The following is a 21,866-nucleotide window of genomic DNA, read 5'->3' as shown; positions in this document are numbered from 1 at the left end:
TTGGATGATATTATCTTACTGAAAATATGTTCTATGTCATCAATTATGAATATGACATTCTTCTAAATAACTCAAAGCCATACACGTACACGTGGTATGAGTTAGTTTCAATAGTCTATCTGTGATTTGGCCATTTGGGTGCATGCATATATGCATATATTATGATATAAAGTAGAAAAGATGTGACAAATTAATTGGAAGCAACCTTTGTTCATTTTTGGAGCATATGATAAATAAGTTTGAGAGTTCCAACTTCCAAACATGATATGTATGTGAACGGTAACAAAAGCTTTATTCTTGATTAAGTGTTTTTAAGTACAACCATTTGATCCTTTTCATGAAGATTTGTGATGAGAAGTGGGATTGCCTTTTCTTTTGAATGCATCATTATATTTTGAGTAATGATTTGGGTACTCCCTTACGTTGGTTCACATGATGAGTGGCTAGCAATTGATCATGGCACAATTAGGCCAGGTCGGGATGCTTATAAAATGAGATAATACTTGACTCCATGTAGGTTTGACTGAAGCTCGATTTGAGATGATGATGAGTTGAATCGAATTACTCAAAACTTGATCGGAACTCATGAGAAAATGGAAAATCTGAACAATCCAACATATCATCTAATCTAGGGATGTTGTGCAGAGCTTTGTATAAATGTTGCATGACAATTAATTAATCGGAGTAGGCTTACTTTAACTATAATTGATTAGAATACGTATGTACCGTCTTATAATTTCTCTAATATGACTCTACATTTAAATTTATCTCTTATTAATTATCATGAGATGATTTTTACTATATACACAGACTGTGTGTACAATACTTACTGCTAATCCTTATTACGAGTACTTACACCGATATCATATATTGAGATAGAACCAACTCAACTTTCTAGAGGATCTATGCCAACCCTATTGTTTGAAGCTCAAAAGTGTGTAAAGTGATATGCCCTAGCCTGTTAGTTGCTTGCCACTTTCTATATATAGTATATACCATGATCGAATAACACATGCTTCATATCTACTTTAGATTTGTTTGTACCATGAATTTGCTTTGGAATTGTTTGTACGACCTTGAATTTTCCACTTTAGAATTTGCTTTGGTTGGGAAAACGGAAGTTCGTACTAACGTACTTGTTGATGTAATGCATACATGTTGTTTGCGTTGCTTTGATGTGGGATTGATCGTCCTTCATTCCTCTTTTTCGTTTACTGGTGAATTACAACTTAGTTCTTTTAGTAACAATAATTACAACTAATTCTAGCAGTTGAATAATACAATAACATTTTTATACTCTATATTTGTCCCATTATTCAAGAGTTCCTTACACCAATCAAGGTTTGATTATTTATGCCATATTCTTCATATAAATTTATAATAATATGCCATTTAAATTTTAATTATTTGCCCTAGCTAGTCATGGTTCATATGAAAAGAATTTTCAACTATTGTAGCTAGGAAAAAAAATAAAGAATACTCTTTATACAAATTACAAATCATGTGATTTTGTCTTATGTGAATCACAATTCATCAATTACAACAAGAATTTTCCTAATTTATTTTCTTACCTATATAAATAAATATTTAAATTAAATAATACGAGTAGTACAAAAAAAATCATCAAATCAAATTATATAGTAAAAAATGTTATATGTGGTCAACCTTGATATTCTATTCCTGTACAGAAATCCATTATACATTAAGGTACATCGTGTGTGTATATATATATATATATATTCTTTTTCATATTTATAATATGTTTGATAAGTAGCTTAGATGGCTAAATAGTTAATTTTGTTGTAAGTAGTTTGGGGTTCGAATCCTTTTATCAGTTTTGGAGCTTCCAGTACTCCTCTACCTTATAAAGTGAAATCATCTCTTCTCTTTCTCCAATGTGGGACACTCATAAGTGGATTACAATGGGTTTCAACACTCCCCCTCACTTATGAGTGTCCTTAGAACTTTAGAGCTAACTGGATAAGGCCAGATTAATAATCCTCTTAGGGGTTGGACATCCTGTCGAGGTAAATCCTTATCCAGTAGCGATTAAATACCCAGTTTTTTAGAAGAGACCCACAACCTGGTGACGTGGCGCCATCAAGTGTTTGTGAACTGACGTGGTGTCATGAATGGTTAGTGAAGTGAAGTGACGTGGCGTAATTTGGAAGAGTCCATGCGGCGCATGGACGTTTTTATAAACGTGTTTTAATAGATTAGTAATTTAGTATAGATGTGCTATATCTCTCTTTTTTTTTTTTTTTTTTTTTTTACCACATTTAACTCATCACAACTTACCCGTTAGTATTTTATTACGAGTAATGTTTTAGACTTCTCACTTGATTTGTACTTATTACCCCATCTTTACATATTCTCCAATAGTGTCTTAATAGTTAGTTATTAATGCCAATGCAAATAGTAAGTGTGTTGTGTGTATGTGGATTTTGATTTAAAACGAAATTGATAAAGTCGAAGCTAACAATAAGAGAAAAATGTATATGTTTTTACTTTTTAGAATTTAATTTGTGTTATTACTATAGTATAATCAAACCAAAAACACAAAGTAGAGTATCACTCTAAAACAAACTTCCTATAATCTGTTCACATCTTTAATTAAGTTGATATATGGCCACTTTTTTAAAAAATAATAATAATATTTTCCCCACTTTTCATGGCAAAATTAAGGGGTAACTCTAATCCGGTTTTTTGTAACCCTAAATTTATTGCTATATTTGCGAACCTTATCTTGTATTTGAATTTTGAAGTTAAAGATAACAAGACTTTACCCAAAAAAAAAAAAAAAAAAAAAAAAAAGTAATTTCTTACTTTCTCCCATCTCTGTTACAATTTTTATTATATTTTTCTAGTTGCAAATGAGCTACTTGTGAGTGATAGCTATGTCGTAATTTGTAAACGCATTAACGTAAAGATAATCAAAATCATTTGGTTAAATCGAACAAGTTTTTACCTTATTCTTAAATTTAAGAATCATTTTTGTAACTCTTTGAGTTATTAAATTTTTATGCAACTTTTCCGAGAATTTTATGTCACTCTTGTTTAATCTATCTATAAGACTATATAACTAACTAAGGGTATGTTCTCATACATTGAAATTCAGTTCAGTTCAGTTCAACTCCTAATTTCCTTCTCTTATAAAATATTCATTTCAGTTCAGTTCAGCTGAGTTCAGTCAATGAGAACAGACTCTAATTACTCCTTTTTAAACAGATTGATTCTAGTAAAACTATGATTCCTAAGAATCTGCGTTTAGTTGAGGGATATTTTGTAAAAGTACTAGATGTAATTGAGTTATAGTATAAATAATTTTTTTTAAAAAAGAAAGAAATTATTTTAAGTTAACAAAATTGTGTTAATTAGTATTGCTTTGTCACATGATTGAAAACTAATTGTGTTAATTAACATTGCTTGTCATATGAATGAAAACTAATTATGTTAATAAACATTGCTTGTCATATGAAAACTTTTTCCTTTTTTTTTTTTTTTAAAGTCATATGAAAACTATTGAATAACCATAAAGACATTATAGTCCCTCGTATTAAAAGACCACCACAAATTTCACCTTTTTAAGAAGAATCATGGGAAAATGCTTGAAACAGAAATTATTTTTGGAAAAAATGAATTATTTGATTATCTTATAAACAAATGACTGTATTGGAAATTTAGGATTTAATTTTCCTTCACCTTATGAAACCAAGAGAGACGAAATATAAAAAATGTTATGAGTACCAATTATTTCACCATCTCTATATCTTTAACCAAAATAATTATTAAAAGAAAAAAAACATATACACTCGTACATCATTAATTCATTACTCATTATAATAAACCCGCGTATGCACATGTTTTAAGTGTGTAGGTTTAAACTCGATTGAACTATTCATAGAGTGTAAATAAATCCATACGACCATATACAAACACGGAAAGACCATATAATATATACTTGACGCATTAAGAGTATATGCATAACTTCTACTACTAGATCATAAAGTATTAAGATTACAGATAAACTTACCAAAGAAAACGCCAGCCTTCTTTGAAAGTAATGAAAAAAAAAAAAAAAAAAATCTTCTTCTTTTCTTTTCTTCTTCTTCGATCTTATGTTTTTATTTTTTAATTTTATTTATGACGAAAAATATATTGTGAAAAGTTGTTGAAAATAAAACGGAGCAAAAAATGCAAAAAAGAGGAAAAAGAGGGAGTTTAGTTTTGAAACAAAAGGTGAAGAGTGAATCTAAATATATATAGAAAATACTCCATAGTTTAATTGGTTGTAGTTGCCAATTAAGTAAAGTGAAGTGTCATATTTCATTTTTAATTTTATTTATGACAACAAATATGTGGTCATAATTTCGTTTTTCTAAATTGTTTTCTTTTTTAACAGTCACTAGGTAGTTGTTACCGTGTTGGCTAATAACCCAATTTTTTTGGGAACGTAAATTAAGACAGCTTAGACACACAAATTTACTTTCTTTAACTTTACTAGTCGAGTCCATTTTTTTTACTCTTGTAAACAAAAGTATGGAGTATTTCACTCGTCTAAAATTAACTTTTATTGATTTTTTTAACTTTTTTTGGGAGTTTATATCCGTAATTTAAGTCAGTTTTTTGGTTTTCATATTTCCCACCAAATTGAGTATTTATGTAACACAACTCATTAGTTAATGTAAGAATTATTTGGATTTTTCAACAAAAATATTCTTGTGAGTTCTTGAGTGGTTTTTAGTTTTCAAATTTTAGTTTAACGGATTGTGTAGATATATAGTTTTATTATCGGAGTAGAGAGACATTGATCACACAGATGGTGGTGGAATAATTCGCTTCTAAGGCACCACTAATCACACAACATAACAAATTAACAACTCTGAGTTTGAAATCTTCAAGGACTTATAAACACATCTCATAAAATTTTAGTAAGTTACAATTTTGTATTCTTTTGATACGATTTATTTCCTAAACTAAATATTTTTCTAAAATCTTTATTTTCACATGTTACTTACAACTTTACATGGTAGGCTGACCAAGATATTCTTTAATATATATACTATCCTAGGTTGCACATGATCGGGTATAAGCACGGTCACAAATACAAACAAAAGATGGCCATGTAGAATAATTGTTTTATCATATCCATTTTGTTTTTTGGTATTCAACGAAGTTTGATTCACTTTTACTTTTTTTATTTCAATTTGACAAACTTTTTATTACCTCACACTATTTAAAATGATAAAGTAAGTGAGGTGCACTAAAAAAACAAGTATAAAACTTATCCAAAAAGAAAATATATCAACTAAAAAAACTTCCTAAAAAGGAATATACGTGTCAACTAAGAAAACGAAGGTAAGTAAAATACAATTTGCGCAACATATGTTATAGAAATGCAGTGATGAAAGACAACTTAAATTGATTTAATTGAATATTCTAAATTTACCAATGGAAGAGTCAAGAATTAATAATTTTACTGCTCTTAATAATTTTAATTTCTATTAATATAGAAAAGTCTAAGGATAAATGAGTCACTTGCTTGAATTGACTAAATATTAATCGCAGTAGGTACAATTGCCATCAACATATGCATTAGGGCTGTCAAAAGCTGACACGACACGAAAACCCGACATGAACCCGACACGAACCCGACACGAAATAAGCGGGTTTGGGTCAATTATTCTCGACCCGTTTACATAATTGGGTTGACACGGATCCGACACGAAATTAAACGGGCTAGGTTTGGGTGGAAATTTTCAACCCGAAACCGACACGCATAACCCAATTATATAAATGGGTTGATCGACAACCCGCTAACTCGAACCCGACACGCTTAACCTATTAATAAAGTAGTAACAAAAACCGAAATTTTTTTTCTAAACTTGTAATTTTGTAAATTGCCTTGGCACCATGTATACATTTAGGTATTTTTTGGCAGTTAATTTGGTGGATAAAATAAATTTCAACTTTTGTAAATTAAAATTTGATTGTTAATTTAGGACAATTGTTATGTATGGTTGTGCTGCTAAAGCAACCAACTTTAAATTCTTGTAGTACTTTTGCTATAATTACTAACTTTAAACTCTTGTAGTATCATTAATGAATTAATGATGTATGTCTTTTTAATTTTTATATTGAATATTATAGTTTTTTACATACTATATTAGTAAAAGGTTACACGAGTAACCCGTTTAATAAGCGGGTTAGGTTTGGGTCAAGGGTTTTCAACCCGTTTAATAAATGGGTTAAATTTGGGTCAAGGGTTTTTTAACACGAACACGAACCCGACACGACACGACCCGTTTGACAGCCCTAATATGCATGTTATCATAGACCATTAGTCAATTTTGACAATAACCTGGACTGCATAGTCTTTGGTGTGGAGTAATGAAGTTTGTAGGCTTCTGAGTCTTCTCATAAGATTCATCAGAGTGGACTTTTACAAATGGATCATTGGCCTTTTAGTTTTCTGATTTTACTATGTATGTGTATGTAACTTAGATTTCAAACTATATATATATATATATATATATAAACCTAAATTTTTGAAAAAACAATAATCATATAGATTAGCAATTTAATTTTGGTATGGAAGTATGGAGTATTGAAGTTTGTACGCTTGTGAGTCTTCTCACAAAAATTATGACCCTGTTTGGGAGAAAGCTGAAAGGTGAAACTGATTGAGTTAGCTGATTTTGACTAACTGATTTTATTAACTGATTTGACTAACTTATTGTATTAACTGATTATATAAAAGTGTTTGGTAAATAGCTGATAGCTTAAATGTGATTGAGTATGTGAAATGACCAATAAGCTAATTGTGGGTTAGGTAGTTTAGATATGATTTTAAATTAAATGAGGTTATAAGTGTCATTTCACAATAATTAATGAATAAGCTAATTGAAAAAGCTCTTAAAATGAGCTTTTTCAAACAGAGCTTATTTAGTGGAATAAGCTCTTTCAATAAGCTTACTACCAAACACTTGTATTAGCTTGTTTGACTAGTCAATCAGCTAAAGTTAGTCAAATAAGCTAATATACTCCCAATAAGCTTACTACCAAAAAAGGGCCTATAAGAGTAGACTTAGAACTGATTCGTTCTGAATTTTAATGAGATGTACCTTAAATGTCAAATTACTTATGAGTTTTCACATATTCCTTTAACCCTAGAATTTTAGTAAGCTAATAACGATGATCAAAGTTACTTTAGGATAAGGAAGCTTTTCCTTTCATTTCATACACCCTCAATCTATTATCTATATATTCTTATTTATATTCTTACTTTTTTTTTTTTTTGAAAAACGCTGCGGATTAATATTAGAGAAGATTTTATCTTCTTACTTTTCATTTAAAGATGTGTGATATATATGCATTAGAGGTGATCATTTGCGGGCTTGGGCGGGTAGCGGGCCGAGTTTATGCTTATTTTTTTGTCCAACGGGCTTCATGTATCAAACCCGAACCCTTTTATGCAGGCTTGATACTTTGTCCATACCCACTTACTAAACGGGCCGGGCTTGCCCACGGGCTAACGGGCTTTAAATTTTTGTTTTATTTTTTATAACACTAATTAATCTATTTAGTATTTACATGTGCTAAAATTATTTTGGTAGAGTTGTCTTAAAAATTTTTATTCACAAATAATGATAATAGAAATTAAAAACACACAAAATATGTCATAATATAAAATTAAAATAAATAATTGTAACCAATAAAAGCTTATAGTTCATTATAGTCTCTCTATATTGATTATTTTATTTTCTTAAATACACAAAGAATTATTTTTATTATTAAATATAACACTAACTAAATAAAAATGATTAAAATAGTATTATTATTATTATAAACGGGCCGGGCGGGCTATCCCACGACACATATTTTCTTGTCCATACCCGTCCATTTACATTAACGGGCCGGGCCTAGCCCGCCCAAAAAACCAATTTTTTTCAAAAAGGTTGTTCAAGCCCGCCTTTTTTGCGGGCCAGGTTGGGCGGGCTTAGCGGGCCGTCCCGCCCATGAACAACTCTAATATGCATTTAATCATTTATTAATATTAAAATAGAGTTCTTATCAAATACTTCCTCTGTTCTTTTTTACTTGACCTGTTTTTTATCACGCTTGCCAATGCAAAACTTTAACGGTTAATAACTTTAATTCTCCATAATTAAAAAATATAAAAGTTATATATTATGATAGTACTTATTGAGACGAATTCAAAATGATCCAACATAAATATGTTTTTCCTTATATATTATTCACAAAACACGGTCAAAAAAAGGGTGGTGAATAGTGTAAAAGTCAAAGCGTGTCAAGTAAAAAAGAACGGAGGAAGTAGGATTTAGGATATTTTGAGCAACCTCGATTTTTTTTTTTTTTTCGTAATTTCAACCATTATCACTTGCATAAGTTTATAACCAATGCTAACCGTCATTGCATTGAACGGGGTTATCTTTGGTTATATGAAACAAAATTTGCTATATTTTATCTTATCTTCTTTTGTATATTCTACGGCATATGCAATGGCCAATTAGCTATTTATCGCATGATGGCAACTCATTTTATTCAGTTACTAGCTTTGGGAATTACGATGAACAATGCCAACTTATGACACCACAACCATATATGGAGTATGTTATTATCGGAATAGGTACATTCCAAAGTGCTTAATTGGGAATTTCAACCTTTTTAGCAAAATTCTTTAAACTTATCCAATTTGATAATGTAATGCAATGAATTTAATTTAGGATGAGAGTTATAATCCTTATCCACAATTTCAAAGTAAATATACCAAATTGAATCACGTAAATCTACACATACTACATAAATTCTAAAGCATCTAATTCACATTCTTTTTTTTTTTTTTTCTTTTCTTTTTAGAAATTCTAAAGCATTTTTTTTACCTTTATTACATTATACCGCTTATATTTTTTACATATACATTGGTCCATCTTTACTCATTGGATGTGTACAACTTTGTCGAATTGAATAATAAAGAAGTCGTGTTACAACTTCGAGGTTCATTTCTAAAACTTTTTCCATTAGAAAATTTGTATTTCTGACGTCTTTATCTAAGCTATGACAATTTACATTCCATACATGTTTATTGTATTCCTTATTTGCGTCATTGTGAAATGAATTTAATAGTTTGTTTTATTACAGAGTATGAGTTGTGTGTTTTTTCTTAACAAATTTACCATTATGATACATTCCATATTATTAACAGTCTTATAAATTTGATGTACTAAACAATAAAAGGTACTGAAAAGATATTTCTCCTCTTTTGTGCCGTAACATCATGTATAATAACAAACGTCAACAAAAGTCATATTAAGTTATAATTAAATCTTACAAACAAGTTTTAATCAAGGAAGAAAACAGAGCTCAATTAAAACTCAACTTGGTTAGACTTTGAATCAATTTGAACAAACAAACATAATTAGTGTCCATTACTCAATCCAATTGTATATGGACTATACTAACGTTGATTCTCATCTTAGACCAAACAATAATTTCTTCAAGAGGCAATCTTTTAATATGATACTCAATCAGTGAGTAATTTATGATAATATAATCCATAATTTAATCTTCTAATAGTCCTAGATGGAGTAAGAGTTCAACTTTACAAGATTAAATCGTTAATTCTACACCTAATCACTCGTATTATAAGAAATTAATTAATTGGTTATCAAACAAAGTATAACAAACAAACAAATAAAGGGTAGATAAATTTATAATTTCTTTCTTTATCCAGATTGTTCTGATTGGTTTCAACTTTCAAACGACGTCATATTATATTATTTACTTTGACTGCGAATCATTAAAGAAAATACTCGCACTACATGTGATTGTTTCATAAATTTCTCTTTTTTTTTTCTCTTTCACTCTCTTAAATACTGAAATCTTGAATGTTTTGATTTCTTTAAACAAAAAAACAGAAATTTGCTAAAAAATGGTGGAAGGTGGAATTGTGAAGGCGGATAGAACAGAGTTTACAGAATGTTTCAGAACAACTGGAAAAACTCCTTATATTATGAGGCTTGCTCTTTCTGCTGGCATTGGAGGTCTTCTCTTTGGTTATGACACAGGTTTGTTTTTCTTTTACCTTCTTGTTTATTAATTTTACTCGATTTCCGTTTAATTAGGTTGATTTGTAAGGTTGCGTACATGTGAACCAAACCCCTCTTAGGCAAGAGCTTGTTATATACACCCGGTTGTACAGTACACTCAAGGATGTTTGTTTGCTCATTTGATGTTAAAATGAGCAATAATCATCGAAATGAGAAATACCCTTGGGTGCATCGTGCACCCGGGTGTATATAACAATCTATGGTGTGTAACGCGGTGTGTCTAAGGCGGGGTTTATGTTATGTATGGTGGATATATTGCATAAATGTATAAAATTATGTCAAGATTTATGCTTGAAGAAGATTGGTGGTGAATAATGATGATTAAATTGATTGTGTAGGTGTTATATCCGGGGCTCTTCTTTACATTAAGGAAGATTTTAAAGAAGTGGAACAAAAAACATGGTTGCAGGTTTGTTTTTAATTTTTGTAATTGTTGCTTAGACTTTATCTCGATGTTACCAAAGTTTGGACTATGGCGTTACATGTATCTCACAAGAAAATGAATATGAATTAGCATTATTTAGGTGTTATTTTCGTATGTTGCTTCAGGTTCCAACTTAACGTGTCTAAAATTGACTCGATTTGAATTTGAAATTGATTGATGTAAACCCAATTCAAACCTGCTTAGACTTTTATAAATCTGCTCAATTGAGCAAAATCTGACCACATTAGAGTGAAATTTTAGAATAGACACGATCAACGTGTTTGACATGTCTAATACGAGTATAAATAACACATCTAATAGTGTACTACGTAGTTAATACTCTTTTGATTGAATTGTAGAGTGTAGACCATCAAATTACTTACTCAAAGAATGTTTTGAGTAGTAGAAATTTGATGTCTTATGTTCAAATGTAAACATAATTAATTAGGACCAAACAATGATAATATATACTCATTTAAGTAAACAATCTCTGCTATACAACTTTAGAGGGAGTAACAATGCAATAAAGTTTTGAGATTTTCGTGTGGATGATTTGTTTGGTAGGAAACCATTGTGTCAATGGCGGTTGCAGGAGCAATCATCGGAGCAGGACTAGGAGGGTGGCTAAATGATAAGATAGGAAGGAGACCAACAATTATTATTGCTGATGTTTTGTTTTTCATTGGTGCTGTTATTATGTCCCTTGCTCCTGCTCCATGGGTGATCATTCTTGGAAGAATATTCGTTGGCCTAGGAGTCGGAATGGCTTCTATGACTTCACCTTTATACATATCCGAGACTTCCCCAAGCAGGATCCGAGGTGCCCTTGTTAGCACTAATGGTTTGCTCATCACAATAGGCCAGTTTGTATCATACCTCGTCAACCTTGGTTTCACTCAGGTAATGCATCTGTATGTGCTACATATATTTTGCTAAGTTTAGTTTCTTGTGAAAAATGTTATACTGTAATTTATATTCTTACAAACAAACTTAGACGTGTACACGGTCCTGTGTATTGTTAATCAGGTTAAGGGGACATGGAGGTGGATGCTGGGGGTGGCTGCTATTCCAGCATTAGTGCAACTAGTACTAATGTTGTCCCTTCCGGAGTCTCCTAGATGGCTTTACAGAAAGGTATGAGTGAATTATGTGCAACTTTAACTTCAGCAAGTCTTATGTGAGACCTGAGACCTTATACATAAATATTATCAGATGTTTAAAGTTGCCTCTACAAAAAAACAGTAAACTGTTATCTGGTTTTTCTGCAAGTTACTAAGTATTAAAATACCGTCTCATATAAGATTTTGCCGCCAAATCCATACACTTATTATGGGAAAGTTGTGTATATATGTATTCAATGTAGACCTTCTCAAGCTTTGTTTACTCCCAAGGAATTTACAAATTTTTCTCCCTTTCTTTGGGATCAGGACAAAGTGTCTGAGGCAGAAGCTATCTTGGCTAAGATCTATCCTGAGGAAGAATTGGAAGTGGAAATTAAAGCACTCAAAGCATCAGTTGACTCTGAAAAGGCAGAAGACGAATTAGTAGGTGGAAATAACATGTTAAGCAAGATACAGAATGCTTGGGGAAACCAAGTTTTCCGAAGAGGGCTATATGCTGGAATCACTGTTCAAGTGGCTCAACAATTTGTGGGTATCAATACGATCATGTACTACAGCCCCACAATTGTGCAGTTTGCAGGGATTGCCTCGAAAAGCACTGCAATGGCTCTTTCTTTAATCACCTCCGGACTCAATGCAGTTGGGTCGATTGTCAGCATGATGTTTGTAGATAGGCATGGGAGAAGGAGGCTTATGATCATCTCTTTGGTTGGCATCATTACATGCCTTATTGCCTTAGCTATTGTCTTCTATGAAGCTGCTGCGCATGCTCCTAAAATCAGTTTTGCAGAAACTAGTAATTTTGGAGTTAACTCTACTTGTCCTGCTTATACAGCTGCTAAAAATCCTGCATCTTGGAACTGTATGACCTGTTTAAAACGTACTTCAGGTTGTGCTTTCTGTGCAAACCAAGGAAATGAGGTAAACTTACTAAAACTTCTTAATGTCTTTGCTTTTTAACATAATTATTGTCAAAGTACTAGTCATATTAATTTGGCTCTTTGTTTCTTCTTTTCGATATATTATCAGTTGCATCCAGGAGCATGTGTGTCGAAAACAGATGGCTTAAAAGCAGCATGTCAAAAGGAGCAAAGAGTGTACTTCACAGAAGGTTGTCCTAGCAAATTTGGTTTTTTGGCAGTCATTCTCCTAGGAGCATACATTATATCCTACTCCCCGGGGATGGGAACAGCACCATGGATCGTCAACTCAGAAATATACTCACTGAGGTACAGAGGAATTGGTGGAGGGATAGCTGCCGTGGCTAACTGGACAGCTAATCTCATAGTCAGTGAAACATTCCTAACCTTAACCCAAGCCTTGGGATCAGCAGGAACCTTCCTCTTATTCGCCGGTTTCTCAATAATCAGTCTCATTTTTATCTACATCTTGGTGCCTGAAACGAAAGGGCTTCCCATTGAAGAGGTGGAGCATATGCTAGAGAAGGGATTCAAGCCTAGGCTTCTAGGTGAAGGGAAAAAGCAGGAGAACAAAAGTAGTGAATCTTGATTAGTCATGACCAAGTAAAATAAGCAATGCTAGCCATAGTTCGATTATGATTTCGAAAATTCTTACTTAGCCATCAAAAGCGCAAGCTTGATGGAATAGCTTACTTGCAATTTCGAAGTTGTTATATTTGCTTGGTTGCGTGAAGAATCAAATTCTTCATCAAATGTGTATTTTTTTTTTAATGTTTGTATATATAATCTTTCCCTCGAAAATTGATTGTAATCACTTAAAATTAAGCTTTCTTTTTCTAAAGTCAAAAGTACCGTCTCTTGTTTAAAATTAGAATATGGTCAACATTAATATGCTAACCTAATCAATAATTACTGCAATTGGATTTATGCTCATGCAACTATGCAAGTATATAACCTTTGCTCCTTAAAAAAATAAAAAAAAAATGCTTCTGTCTTTGTAAACTTTATAATAGCAAAATATCTTTTGATCTTTGCTTTTAGAATTTTCCTTATTTATGTTATTACCTTCCATACATATTCATTTTATTCTTTTTTTACCTCATTGTGAAATGGATTTGAATATTTGATAGATCATAATAATAGAAGTAATAAATATGTACATTATACCAATCCTAATATCCTCTGCTTAGAATTATCCTTTAATCACTACAAAAGCGTATAATATACCGATGACCAAGTTAATCAATCCTTAATCTTTTAGTCTTATACTTAATCCATATCGAGTAGTAATTTGTTAGAATAATCCATAATTTAATTCTCATGTAGTCCAAGATAAACTTAAGTCCGATTTTCTACACCCGGATTATAAGAAATTTATTGTTCATCAAACAATGAATAACAAACAAGCAAATTAAATTAAATTTTGATTTCTTTTTTCCTCAACAAAAAAAGAAATTTCTTCTTCATATCTTTCTTTATCCAGACTTCCAGAGTATTCTGATTAGTTTCAACTTTTCTAACGACGTCATTTAGTATAATCAAGGAAATACTCGCACTACTTGTGACAAAAATTTATTGAAAAAAAAAAAAAGTTACACAAATTTCTCTCCTTTTTTACTCCTCTTTTTCTTTTCACTCTCTTAAATACTGAAATATTTTGATTTCTTAAAAATAAAGAGACAGAAATTTGCAAAATAAAATGGTGGAAGGTGGAATTGTAAAGGCAGATAGAACAGAGTTTACAGAATGTTTCAGAACAATTGGAAAAACTCCTTATATTATGAGGCTTGCTCTTTCTGCTGGCATTGGAGGCCTTCTCTTTGGTTATGACAAAGGTTTGCTTTTTTTAATCTTATTGTTTATTAATTTTACTCAATTTACATTCGCTTTGATTGATTAGAGGTAAGGTTGCGTACATGTGAACCAAACCCGCCTTAGACTACACAGTCTGTGACTGTAACGCTTGTCAGTCTAAGGCGGGGTTTGTATTAAATTTGGTGGTTATTGTGTAAATGTATAAAATTTATGTCAAAGATTTATGCTTGAAGAAGATTGGTTGTGAATAATGATGATTAATTTGATTGTATAGGTGTTATATCTGGGGCTCTTCTTTACATTAAGGAAGATTTTAAAGAAGTGGAACAAAAAACATGGTTGCAGGTTTGTTACTCACTAAAACACAAAATTATTGTCTTAAATTTATATTAATAGCATTCTTTAGGTGTTATTTACGAATGTTGCATCAGATAGGTTCTAACATGTACTCTGTGATTAATGCTCTATCAATTGACATCTTTTGAGTATTAGAACTTTGATGTGTAACGTAACAATGAAATGAAGTTTTGAGATATTTTGAGGATGATTTGTTTGGTAGGAAACCATTGTGTCAATGGCGGTTGCAGGAGCAATCATTGGAGCAGGACTCGGAGGGTGGCTAAATGATAAGATAGGGAGGAGACCAACAATTATAATTGCTGATGTTTTGTTCTTCATTGGTGCTGTTATCATGTCCCTTGCTCCTGCTCCATGGGTGATCATACTTGGACGAATATTCGTTGGCCTAGGAGTTGGAATGGCTTCCATGACTTCGCCATTATACATATCCGAGACTTCCCCAAGCAGGATCCGAGGTGCCCTTGTTAGCACTAATGGTTTCCTCATCACAGGAGGCCAGTTTTTATCTTACCTCATCAACCTTGGTTTCACTCGGGTAATGTATCTTATGTTCTACGTGTATGTATTTGGAAAGTTTTTAGTTCTTGTGGATATTGTTATACTGTGATTTATATTCTTACAGACATACTTAGACGTGCACACGGTCCTGTGTATAATCAGGTTAAGGGGACTTGGAGATGGATGTTGGGGGTGGCTGCTATACCAGCATTAGTGCAACTGATCTTGATGTTGTCCCTTCCAGAGTCTCCTAGATGGCTTTACAGAAAGGTATGTGTGAACAATATGCAACAGTAACTTCGGCAAGTCTCATGCGAGACCTCTTACATATTATTAGCAGATGTTTAAAGTTGCCTCTAAAAAAAAGTACAGTACATTATGTGGTTTTCCTGCAAGTTACTGCATATTAATAGACCGTCTTATACAAGATTTTGTCACCAATTCCGAACAATTATAGGGAAATTGTGTACAGAGTATATGTGTAGCCAGTGTAGACATCCCAAGCTTTGTCAACTCCAAGATTTTGGCGAAATTTTTTTACCTGTCTTTGTTGGAATCAGGAAAAAGTGTCTGAGGCAGAAGCTATCATGGCTAAGATCTATCCTGCGGAAGAGTTGGAAGAGGAAATGAAAGCACTCAAGACATCGGTTGACTCTGAAAAAGCAGAGGATGAATTAGTAGGTGGAGGTAACATGTTAAGCAAGATAAAGAATGCTTGAGGAAACCAAGTTTTTCGAAGAGGGCTATATGCTGGAGTCACAGTTCAAGTGGCTCAACAGTTTGTGGGTATCAACACGATCATGTACTACAGCCCTACAATTGTGCAGTTAGCAGGGATTGCCTCGAAAAGCACGGCCATGGCTCTTTCTTTAATAACCTCCGGACTCAATGCAGTTGGGTCGATTGTCAGCATGATGTTTGTTGACAGGTATGGGAGAAGAAGGCTTATGATCATCTCTTTGTTTGGCATCATTACATGCCTCATTGCCTTGGCTATTGTCTTCTATCAAGCTGCTGCGCATGCTCCTAGAATCAGTGTTTCAGAATCTACCCATTTTGGAGTCAACTCTACTTGTCCTGCTTTTTCCATTGCTCAAAATCCAGCAACTTGGAACTGTATGACTTGTTTAAAAAGCACCTCAGGTTGTGCTTTCTGTGCAAATCAAGGAAATGAGGTACATTTACTGAAACTTTCAAATGTCTTGTGTTATTTTCAAAGTACTAGTCATATTAATCAGATTCCTTGCTCTTCTTTTCGGTATATTATCAGTTGTATCCAGGAGCATGTGTGTCAAAAACAGATGACTCAAAAGCAGAATGTCTGAAGGAGAGAAGAGTGTACTTCACAGAAGGTTGTCCTAGCAAATTGGGCTTTTTGGCTGTCATTCTCCTAGGAGCATACATTATATCCTACTCCCCAGGGATGGGAACAGCACCATGGATCGTCAACTCAGAAATATATCCTTTGAGGTACAGAGGAATTGGTGGAGGAATAGCTGCCGTGGCTAACTGGACAGCTAATCTCATTGTTAGTGAAACATTCCTAACCCTAACTGAAGCTTTGGGATCAGCAGGAACCTTCCTCTTGTTCGCCGGTTTCTCTATAATCGGACTCATTTTTATCTACATCTTGGTGCCCGAAACCAAAGGTCTACCCATTGAGGAGGTGGAGCATATGCTAGAGAAGGGATTCAAGCCTAGGCTTCTAGGTGGAGAAAAAAAGCAGGAGAACAAAGTTAGTGAATCTTGATTGGTAGTGATCAAGTAAAATAAGCAAAGCTAGCCATAATGCGATAATGATTTCGGAAATTCTTACTTAGCCATCAAAAGCACAAGCCGGATGGAATAGCTTTCTTGCAATTTCTATGTAAATGAAGTTGGTTGCATGAAGAATCAAATTTTTCATAAAATTTTCTTTAAAGTTTTGTATATATCCTTCCTTTGAAAATGGGTTAGTAAACAATCATAATTAAGCTTTTCTTTTCTTTCAAAAATACTGTCACTTTTTTAAAATTGGAATATGATCAACATTAATATGCTAAACTAATCAATAATCATTGCAAGTGAACTTATGCTCATACATACTTTATCAACAAAGACCATATACTAATATTTTTAGGTATGGAGAGAATAACTAGAAATCGATGTATATCTCGAGACTTTACCAACTAAACATATATTCAATGTCATTTCCCCATGGCATGACCCTAACCTTTTTTAGTATCACTGTTTTTAACATGTTTTTCTAAAGGAGCTAAATTGTGATTTATTCTAATAATAAGTGGTTCATTGTAATTGAATTGTTTTAGTGATTAAAAACAGCAAAACGTGTGCTTTTTTCATTGGAATTTGACACAAAAGCTTATTTATGGATCCGTGGCTGTTACATACTTACATGTCATGAATACCACCACTCACACAGTCACACAGTCACACTCCCGGCCTATTAGAAAGGATAAAAAGAAAATCAAGTGAAAAGACGCCAACACAAATCCTAACAAGTAACAATGCCAAAATTTCATTTTTTTTATCAAAGGAAAAAAGTAGTAAAGAAGAATCGTGATAATAAAAAGAACAAATTAGGAAAACACTTTTAACCTTATATCATGAAGTCATTTTCAAACGTAAGGTTCCCTTTGAATTTACAAAGTAATGGTCAGTGTAAGTGGTGCATGACTTAATTCAGTCTTGTGTGCATCAGCAAGGCTACAACATTATAACGTTACGTAATACTCTGTCCGGATTTAGTAGTCATATACTCAAATGAGCACAAACACTTTACCATGAGTAAAATCTAATACGAAGTATGTGAAAATCAGGGGATGGATTTGATTCTCGTTGGGGTTATTATCCAGCGCGCACTGTAATTCAGTAACAAAATTCTTTGTATAAGAATATGCTTTTTATCAGTATACCAAGTGCATTCCCATTTTGAGCAACAATACAAGTACAACTATGCATTTATAAAATTCAATTCGAATTCAAGTACTCATTCTATTGAAGATGCAGGTTATGAGAGCATAAAAATTAGCATAAGGATATTTTACTCACCTTTTGACAGACACCACCTTAAACATGATCCAGAATTGTGGCACAGCAGCCGCCAGAGTTGTGCTCAACACTGAGACATCTCCCTCTATAACCCGTTTTATCTTGTTTAATGTATATTGTATAACAGCGTAATTGGGCATCCACATCCTCTGATATTTCTAATTGTCACTGCCATTTTATGCAAAATAAAGCAACAAAGGTTGAGCATGTTGTCATAATTTGATGAATCAGATAGCATGCTAAGCCTAAAGATTACTACTACACTCTGCAAGAATACAATATAAATTTGTACAAATAACTACCTTTGCTGCCAAGTCCACGATATATGCTTGAACTGTCAGCGAGTCATCAGCAATTAACCACAGCATCCATTAAGGACAGCCCACTCCTCAACAGAAATCTCTAAGTTAGAGGCGTCTTTTAGCATTTTAATTTCCTTTGTAAGTCCTTCCAAGGTATCATATATTTCTTTGACATTGGGATGACAATTATCCTCGGCATTAAAAGCATGGGCTTCATTGTTTATCTCTATCCAGCTGCTTCCTGGGACCTTCCTTATCCCCCTTTCTCTCATCAACCGTGTCAGATTAGCCTTTTCTTCCCACTTCTTAAGACGCACATACATCTCAGACAGAATAACATAACTACAGTGCTCTTGAGGAGCGATTTCAAGCAGATGATTTGCTACCTCAGTTGCATATTCGACATCTCCGCAGCTTCTACATGCACCCAATATAGTTTTCCACACCATTATATCAGGCTCAAACGGCATTGATTTGACCAAGGACTTGACCTCACCTAAGAGCCCAGCTCTTCCAAACATATCAATAGCACAAGCATAATGCTCCATTCTTAGTGGAATCCCATACTTTGATTCCATTGTTTTAAGAACATTTCGACCTTCTTCCACCCAACCCATGTGGCTACATGCAGTTAGGACTGCAACAAAGGTTACATGATCAAGCTTCACCTTACTTTCTGTCATCTGATGGAAAAGCTCAAGAGCGATTTTGCCTTGCCCGTGCTGAGCATACCCAAAAATGATAAAGTTCCAAGTAATCGGGCTGTCTTTTGGGGTTTCTTCAAAAGACTTTCTAGCATCGTCAAGTAGGCCACATTTAGTATACATAAAAATTAAGGAGCCAGCTACATGCTCATTAGTTTCGAATCCAGATTTAAGAGTCAAAACATGAACTTGCCGGCCCAATTGCAGGGCTGCTAAGTCTGCACAAGATCTCAGGACCGCAGAAAGAGAATAGTGATCAATCCCAAAATTATGTGACCGCATCTTTCCAAAGAACTTAATTGCATCTTCATTCAAGCCAAACTGTGAGAACCCAGTTACAACAGAATTCCAAGACACGGAATCTTTAGGGTCTATTGATTCAAACAATCTTAGTGCATCTGCTACAGCTTTTTCAGTCGACTTCATATACATAGCTATTAATGCATTGGCTATTGCTGTGGAACTCTCTAGTCCCCGCTTTATTATCAAGCAATGGACACATTTTCCATACAGCTGATGTGCTTCTTTGAAACAGGCTCTGACAACACTGGTATACGTATATATATCAGGTTCGAAACCAAACAATTGCATATCAATAAATACTTTAAATGCAAGGCTTTCCTTGTTATGTAGAAGGTATGCCCCCAGCATGGAATTCCAAGTTACCAAATCATGAACATCAAAGGCACCATAGAACATCTTCTCTGCATATTCCAACGAACCACACTCAGAATATGACGTAAGAAGAGCATTGCAAACAATATTGTTAGTACTCAACCCAAGCCTGATAATCTTTGAATGCAGTTGAATAGTTAACCTAAAATAATCAGGGTCATTAAGTAATGTCAATACTGGAGCAACTGTCCCATCTTGAATCTTTGCCCCCTCTTTTCCCATACCATCGAAAAGCTCGAATGCAGTCTCGAAATCAGCTTGCTCCACAAATCCTGCAATCATAGCATTCCAAGAGACAGAACTACGGTTAGGCATAATCTTAAACACCGAATACGCATCCTCGATCCTCCCACACTTAGCATACATATCCAAAAGGGAACTTGCAGTATAAACATCAGATTGAGACCCCACCTTAAGAACCATAGAATGCAATTGCTCCCCACAAATAAACTCCCCATTGGAAGCAACTCCCTTAAGAATACTACCAAAAGTGTACTCATCGGCCGCGAATCCACGCCATCTCATATCAATCAAAAGATCCCAAGAGAGACCAAAAGATCCAGAATTTACATAGCCAGCAATCATGGTGTTCCAAGAAACGGTATCTCTGCGAGACATTTCGTCGAACAGTTGGTGTGCAATCTTCAAATGACCATGTTTCGTATACCCACTTAGGATAACGTTTGCATCGTAAGTGCTTTCTATGGTTCCGAGCTTCAATGCGTAACAATGGAGGGAAGGAACCTCGTAGAAACAGCTTTTTACAACTGATCTTAAAGTCCTCATTCATCTATTTAAATTACCGTTTTTTTTGGAGGGAAATAAATTAGAGAGAATTACATGACATAAAACCTAAAGTTAGTTATAAATGGAAGGAATCAAGGCCCGACATATAATTATACTTATAAAACCCAAGTTGCGGCCCAAACAATTAAAAATTATTTTAGCTAAATACTTTTTACGACTTCAGCTTCAAGAGATTCTTAACTACGTCTGTTAATTCGGATAAACGGGTCGGGTTTGGGTCGGGTAAAGAATGGATCGGGTCAAGTCAATTCGGATTAATTCCATAACCTATGCAGGTCAGGTTTGGGTCATACTTGAGTCGGGTCATACTTCTTATCGGTTTTGGGTCGGGTTTAGTTCGGGTTAATAACAGGTCGGGTTACATTCGGGTCGGGTGAACAATAGGTCGGGTTTAATTCAGGTTTTCACGGGTTAAAACGGGTTAGGGTAATTCTTAGGTTCGAGTCGGGTTCGGTTCAAGTCAATAATTTGCGGGTTAGAATCAGGTCGGGTCATTCTCGGGTTTGAGTCGAGTTCGATTCAAGGCAATAATTTGCGGATTATAATTAGGTCGAGTCATTCTCGGGTTCAAGTCAAGTTCGGTTCAAGTCAATAATTTGCGGTAAATAATCAGGTTGAGTTATTTCCAAGTCGGGTCATTCTCGGATTTAAGTCGGGTTATGTTCAAGTCAATAATTTGCAGGTTATAATCAGGTCGGGTCATTTCCAAATCAGGTCATATTCGGGTTCAATTAATTATAAATAGATAATTATCATTTTTATCAAGCTAATTATTTCCTTTGACTATAATATATAAGACAATATACGAGGGAACTATAATCTATAATTTAGGAAGATTGATAACTAACTCCTTTGACCATACAACAAATATATATTATATTTAACTCTTAAATTTGAGGATGATGCTCCTTTCTTTTGCTGGCGTGGACCGACTTGGTCTCCCTAGACAAAATGCTTTGATCAACATTAATAAGGTGGTCTAAATTGCATTTAAGGTGATTTGAAATCGGGTCAGGAACAATTTGGGTTGAATTTAGGTCGGGTCAATAACAAATCGTG

The 21,866-nt window shown here is 33.6% G+C and overlaps 1 protein-coding gene and 2 pseudogenes across 3 annotated transcripts; 2 read left to right on the top strand and 1 right to left on the bottom strand.

Annotated features, from left to right (window-relative positions):
• Positions 1-9,906: 9,906 nt before the first annotated feature.
• On the top strand, positions 9,907-13,384 carry LOC145635442 (inositol transporter 4-like). The gene is made up of 6 exons (XM_081686717.1): positions 9,907-10,088; positions 10,469-10,539; positions 11,119-11,454; positions 11,581-11,688; positions 11,982-12,596; positions 12,705-13,384. The coding sequence occupies exons 1-6, from the start codon at positions 9,953-9,955 to the stop codon at positions 13,182-13,184; spliced, it is 1,746 nt and encodes a 581-aa protein (XP_081542843.1). The 5' UTR covers positions 9,907-9,952; the 3' UTR covers positions 13,185-13,384.
• An 812-nt stretch (positions 13,385-14,196) lies between these two features.
• LOC145635441 (inositol transporter 4-like) lies at positions 14,197-17,271 on the top strand (annotated as a pseudogene). Its single transcript, XR_014113847.1, has 6 exons — positions 14,197-14,430; positions 14,685-14,755; positions 14,970-15,305; positions 15,431-15,538; positions 15,829-16,443; positions 16,539-17,271. The product of XR_014113847.1 is annotated as an inositol transporter 4-like (transcript).
• Positions 17,272-18,370: 1,099 nt separating this feature from the next.
• LOC145635440 (putative pentatricopeptide repeat-containing protein At3g25970 pseudogene) lies at positions 18,371-20,807 on the bottom strand (annotated as a pseudogene). The gene is made up of 2 exons (XR_014113846.1): positions 18,622-20,807; positions 18,371-18,487 (listed from the first exon to the last, which is right to left on the bottom strand). The product of XR_014113846.1 is annotated as a putative pentatricopeptide repeat-containing protein At3g25970 pseudogene (transcript).
• Between the last annotated feature and the right edge of the window lie 1,059 nt (positions 20,808-21,866).

The sequence above is a fragment of the Chenopodium album genome, chromosome 6 (genome assembly GCF_948465745.1).
Source record: "Chenopodium album chromosome 6, dcCheAlbu1.1, whole genome shotgun sequence".
Taxonomy (NCBI): Eukaryota; Viridiplantae; Streptophyta; class Magnoliopsida; order Caryophyllales; family Amaranthaceae; genus Chenopodium; species Chenopodium album.
This window is presented reverse-complemented; position numbering and strand designations above follow the sequence as displayed.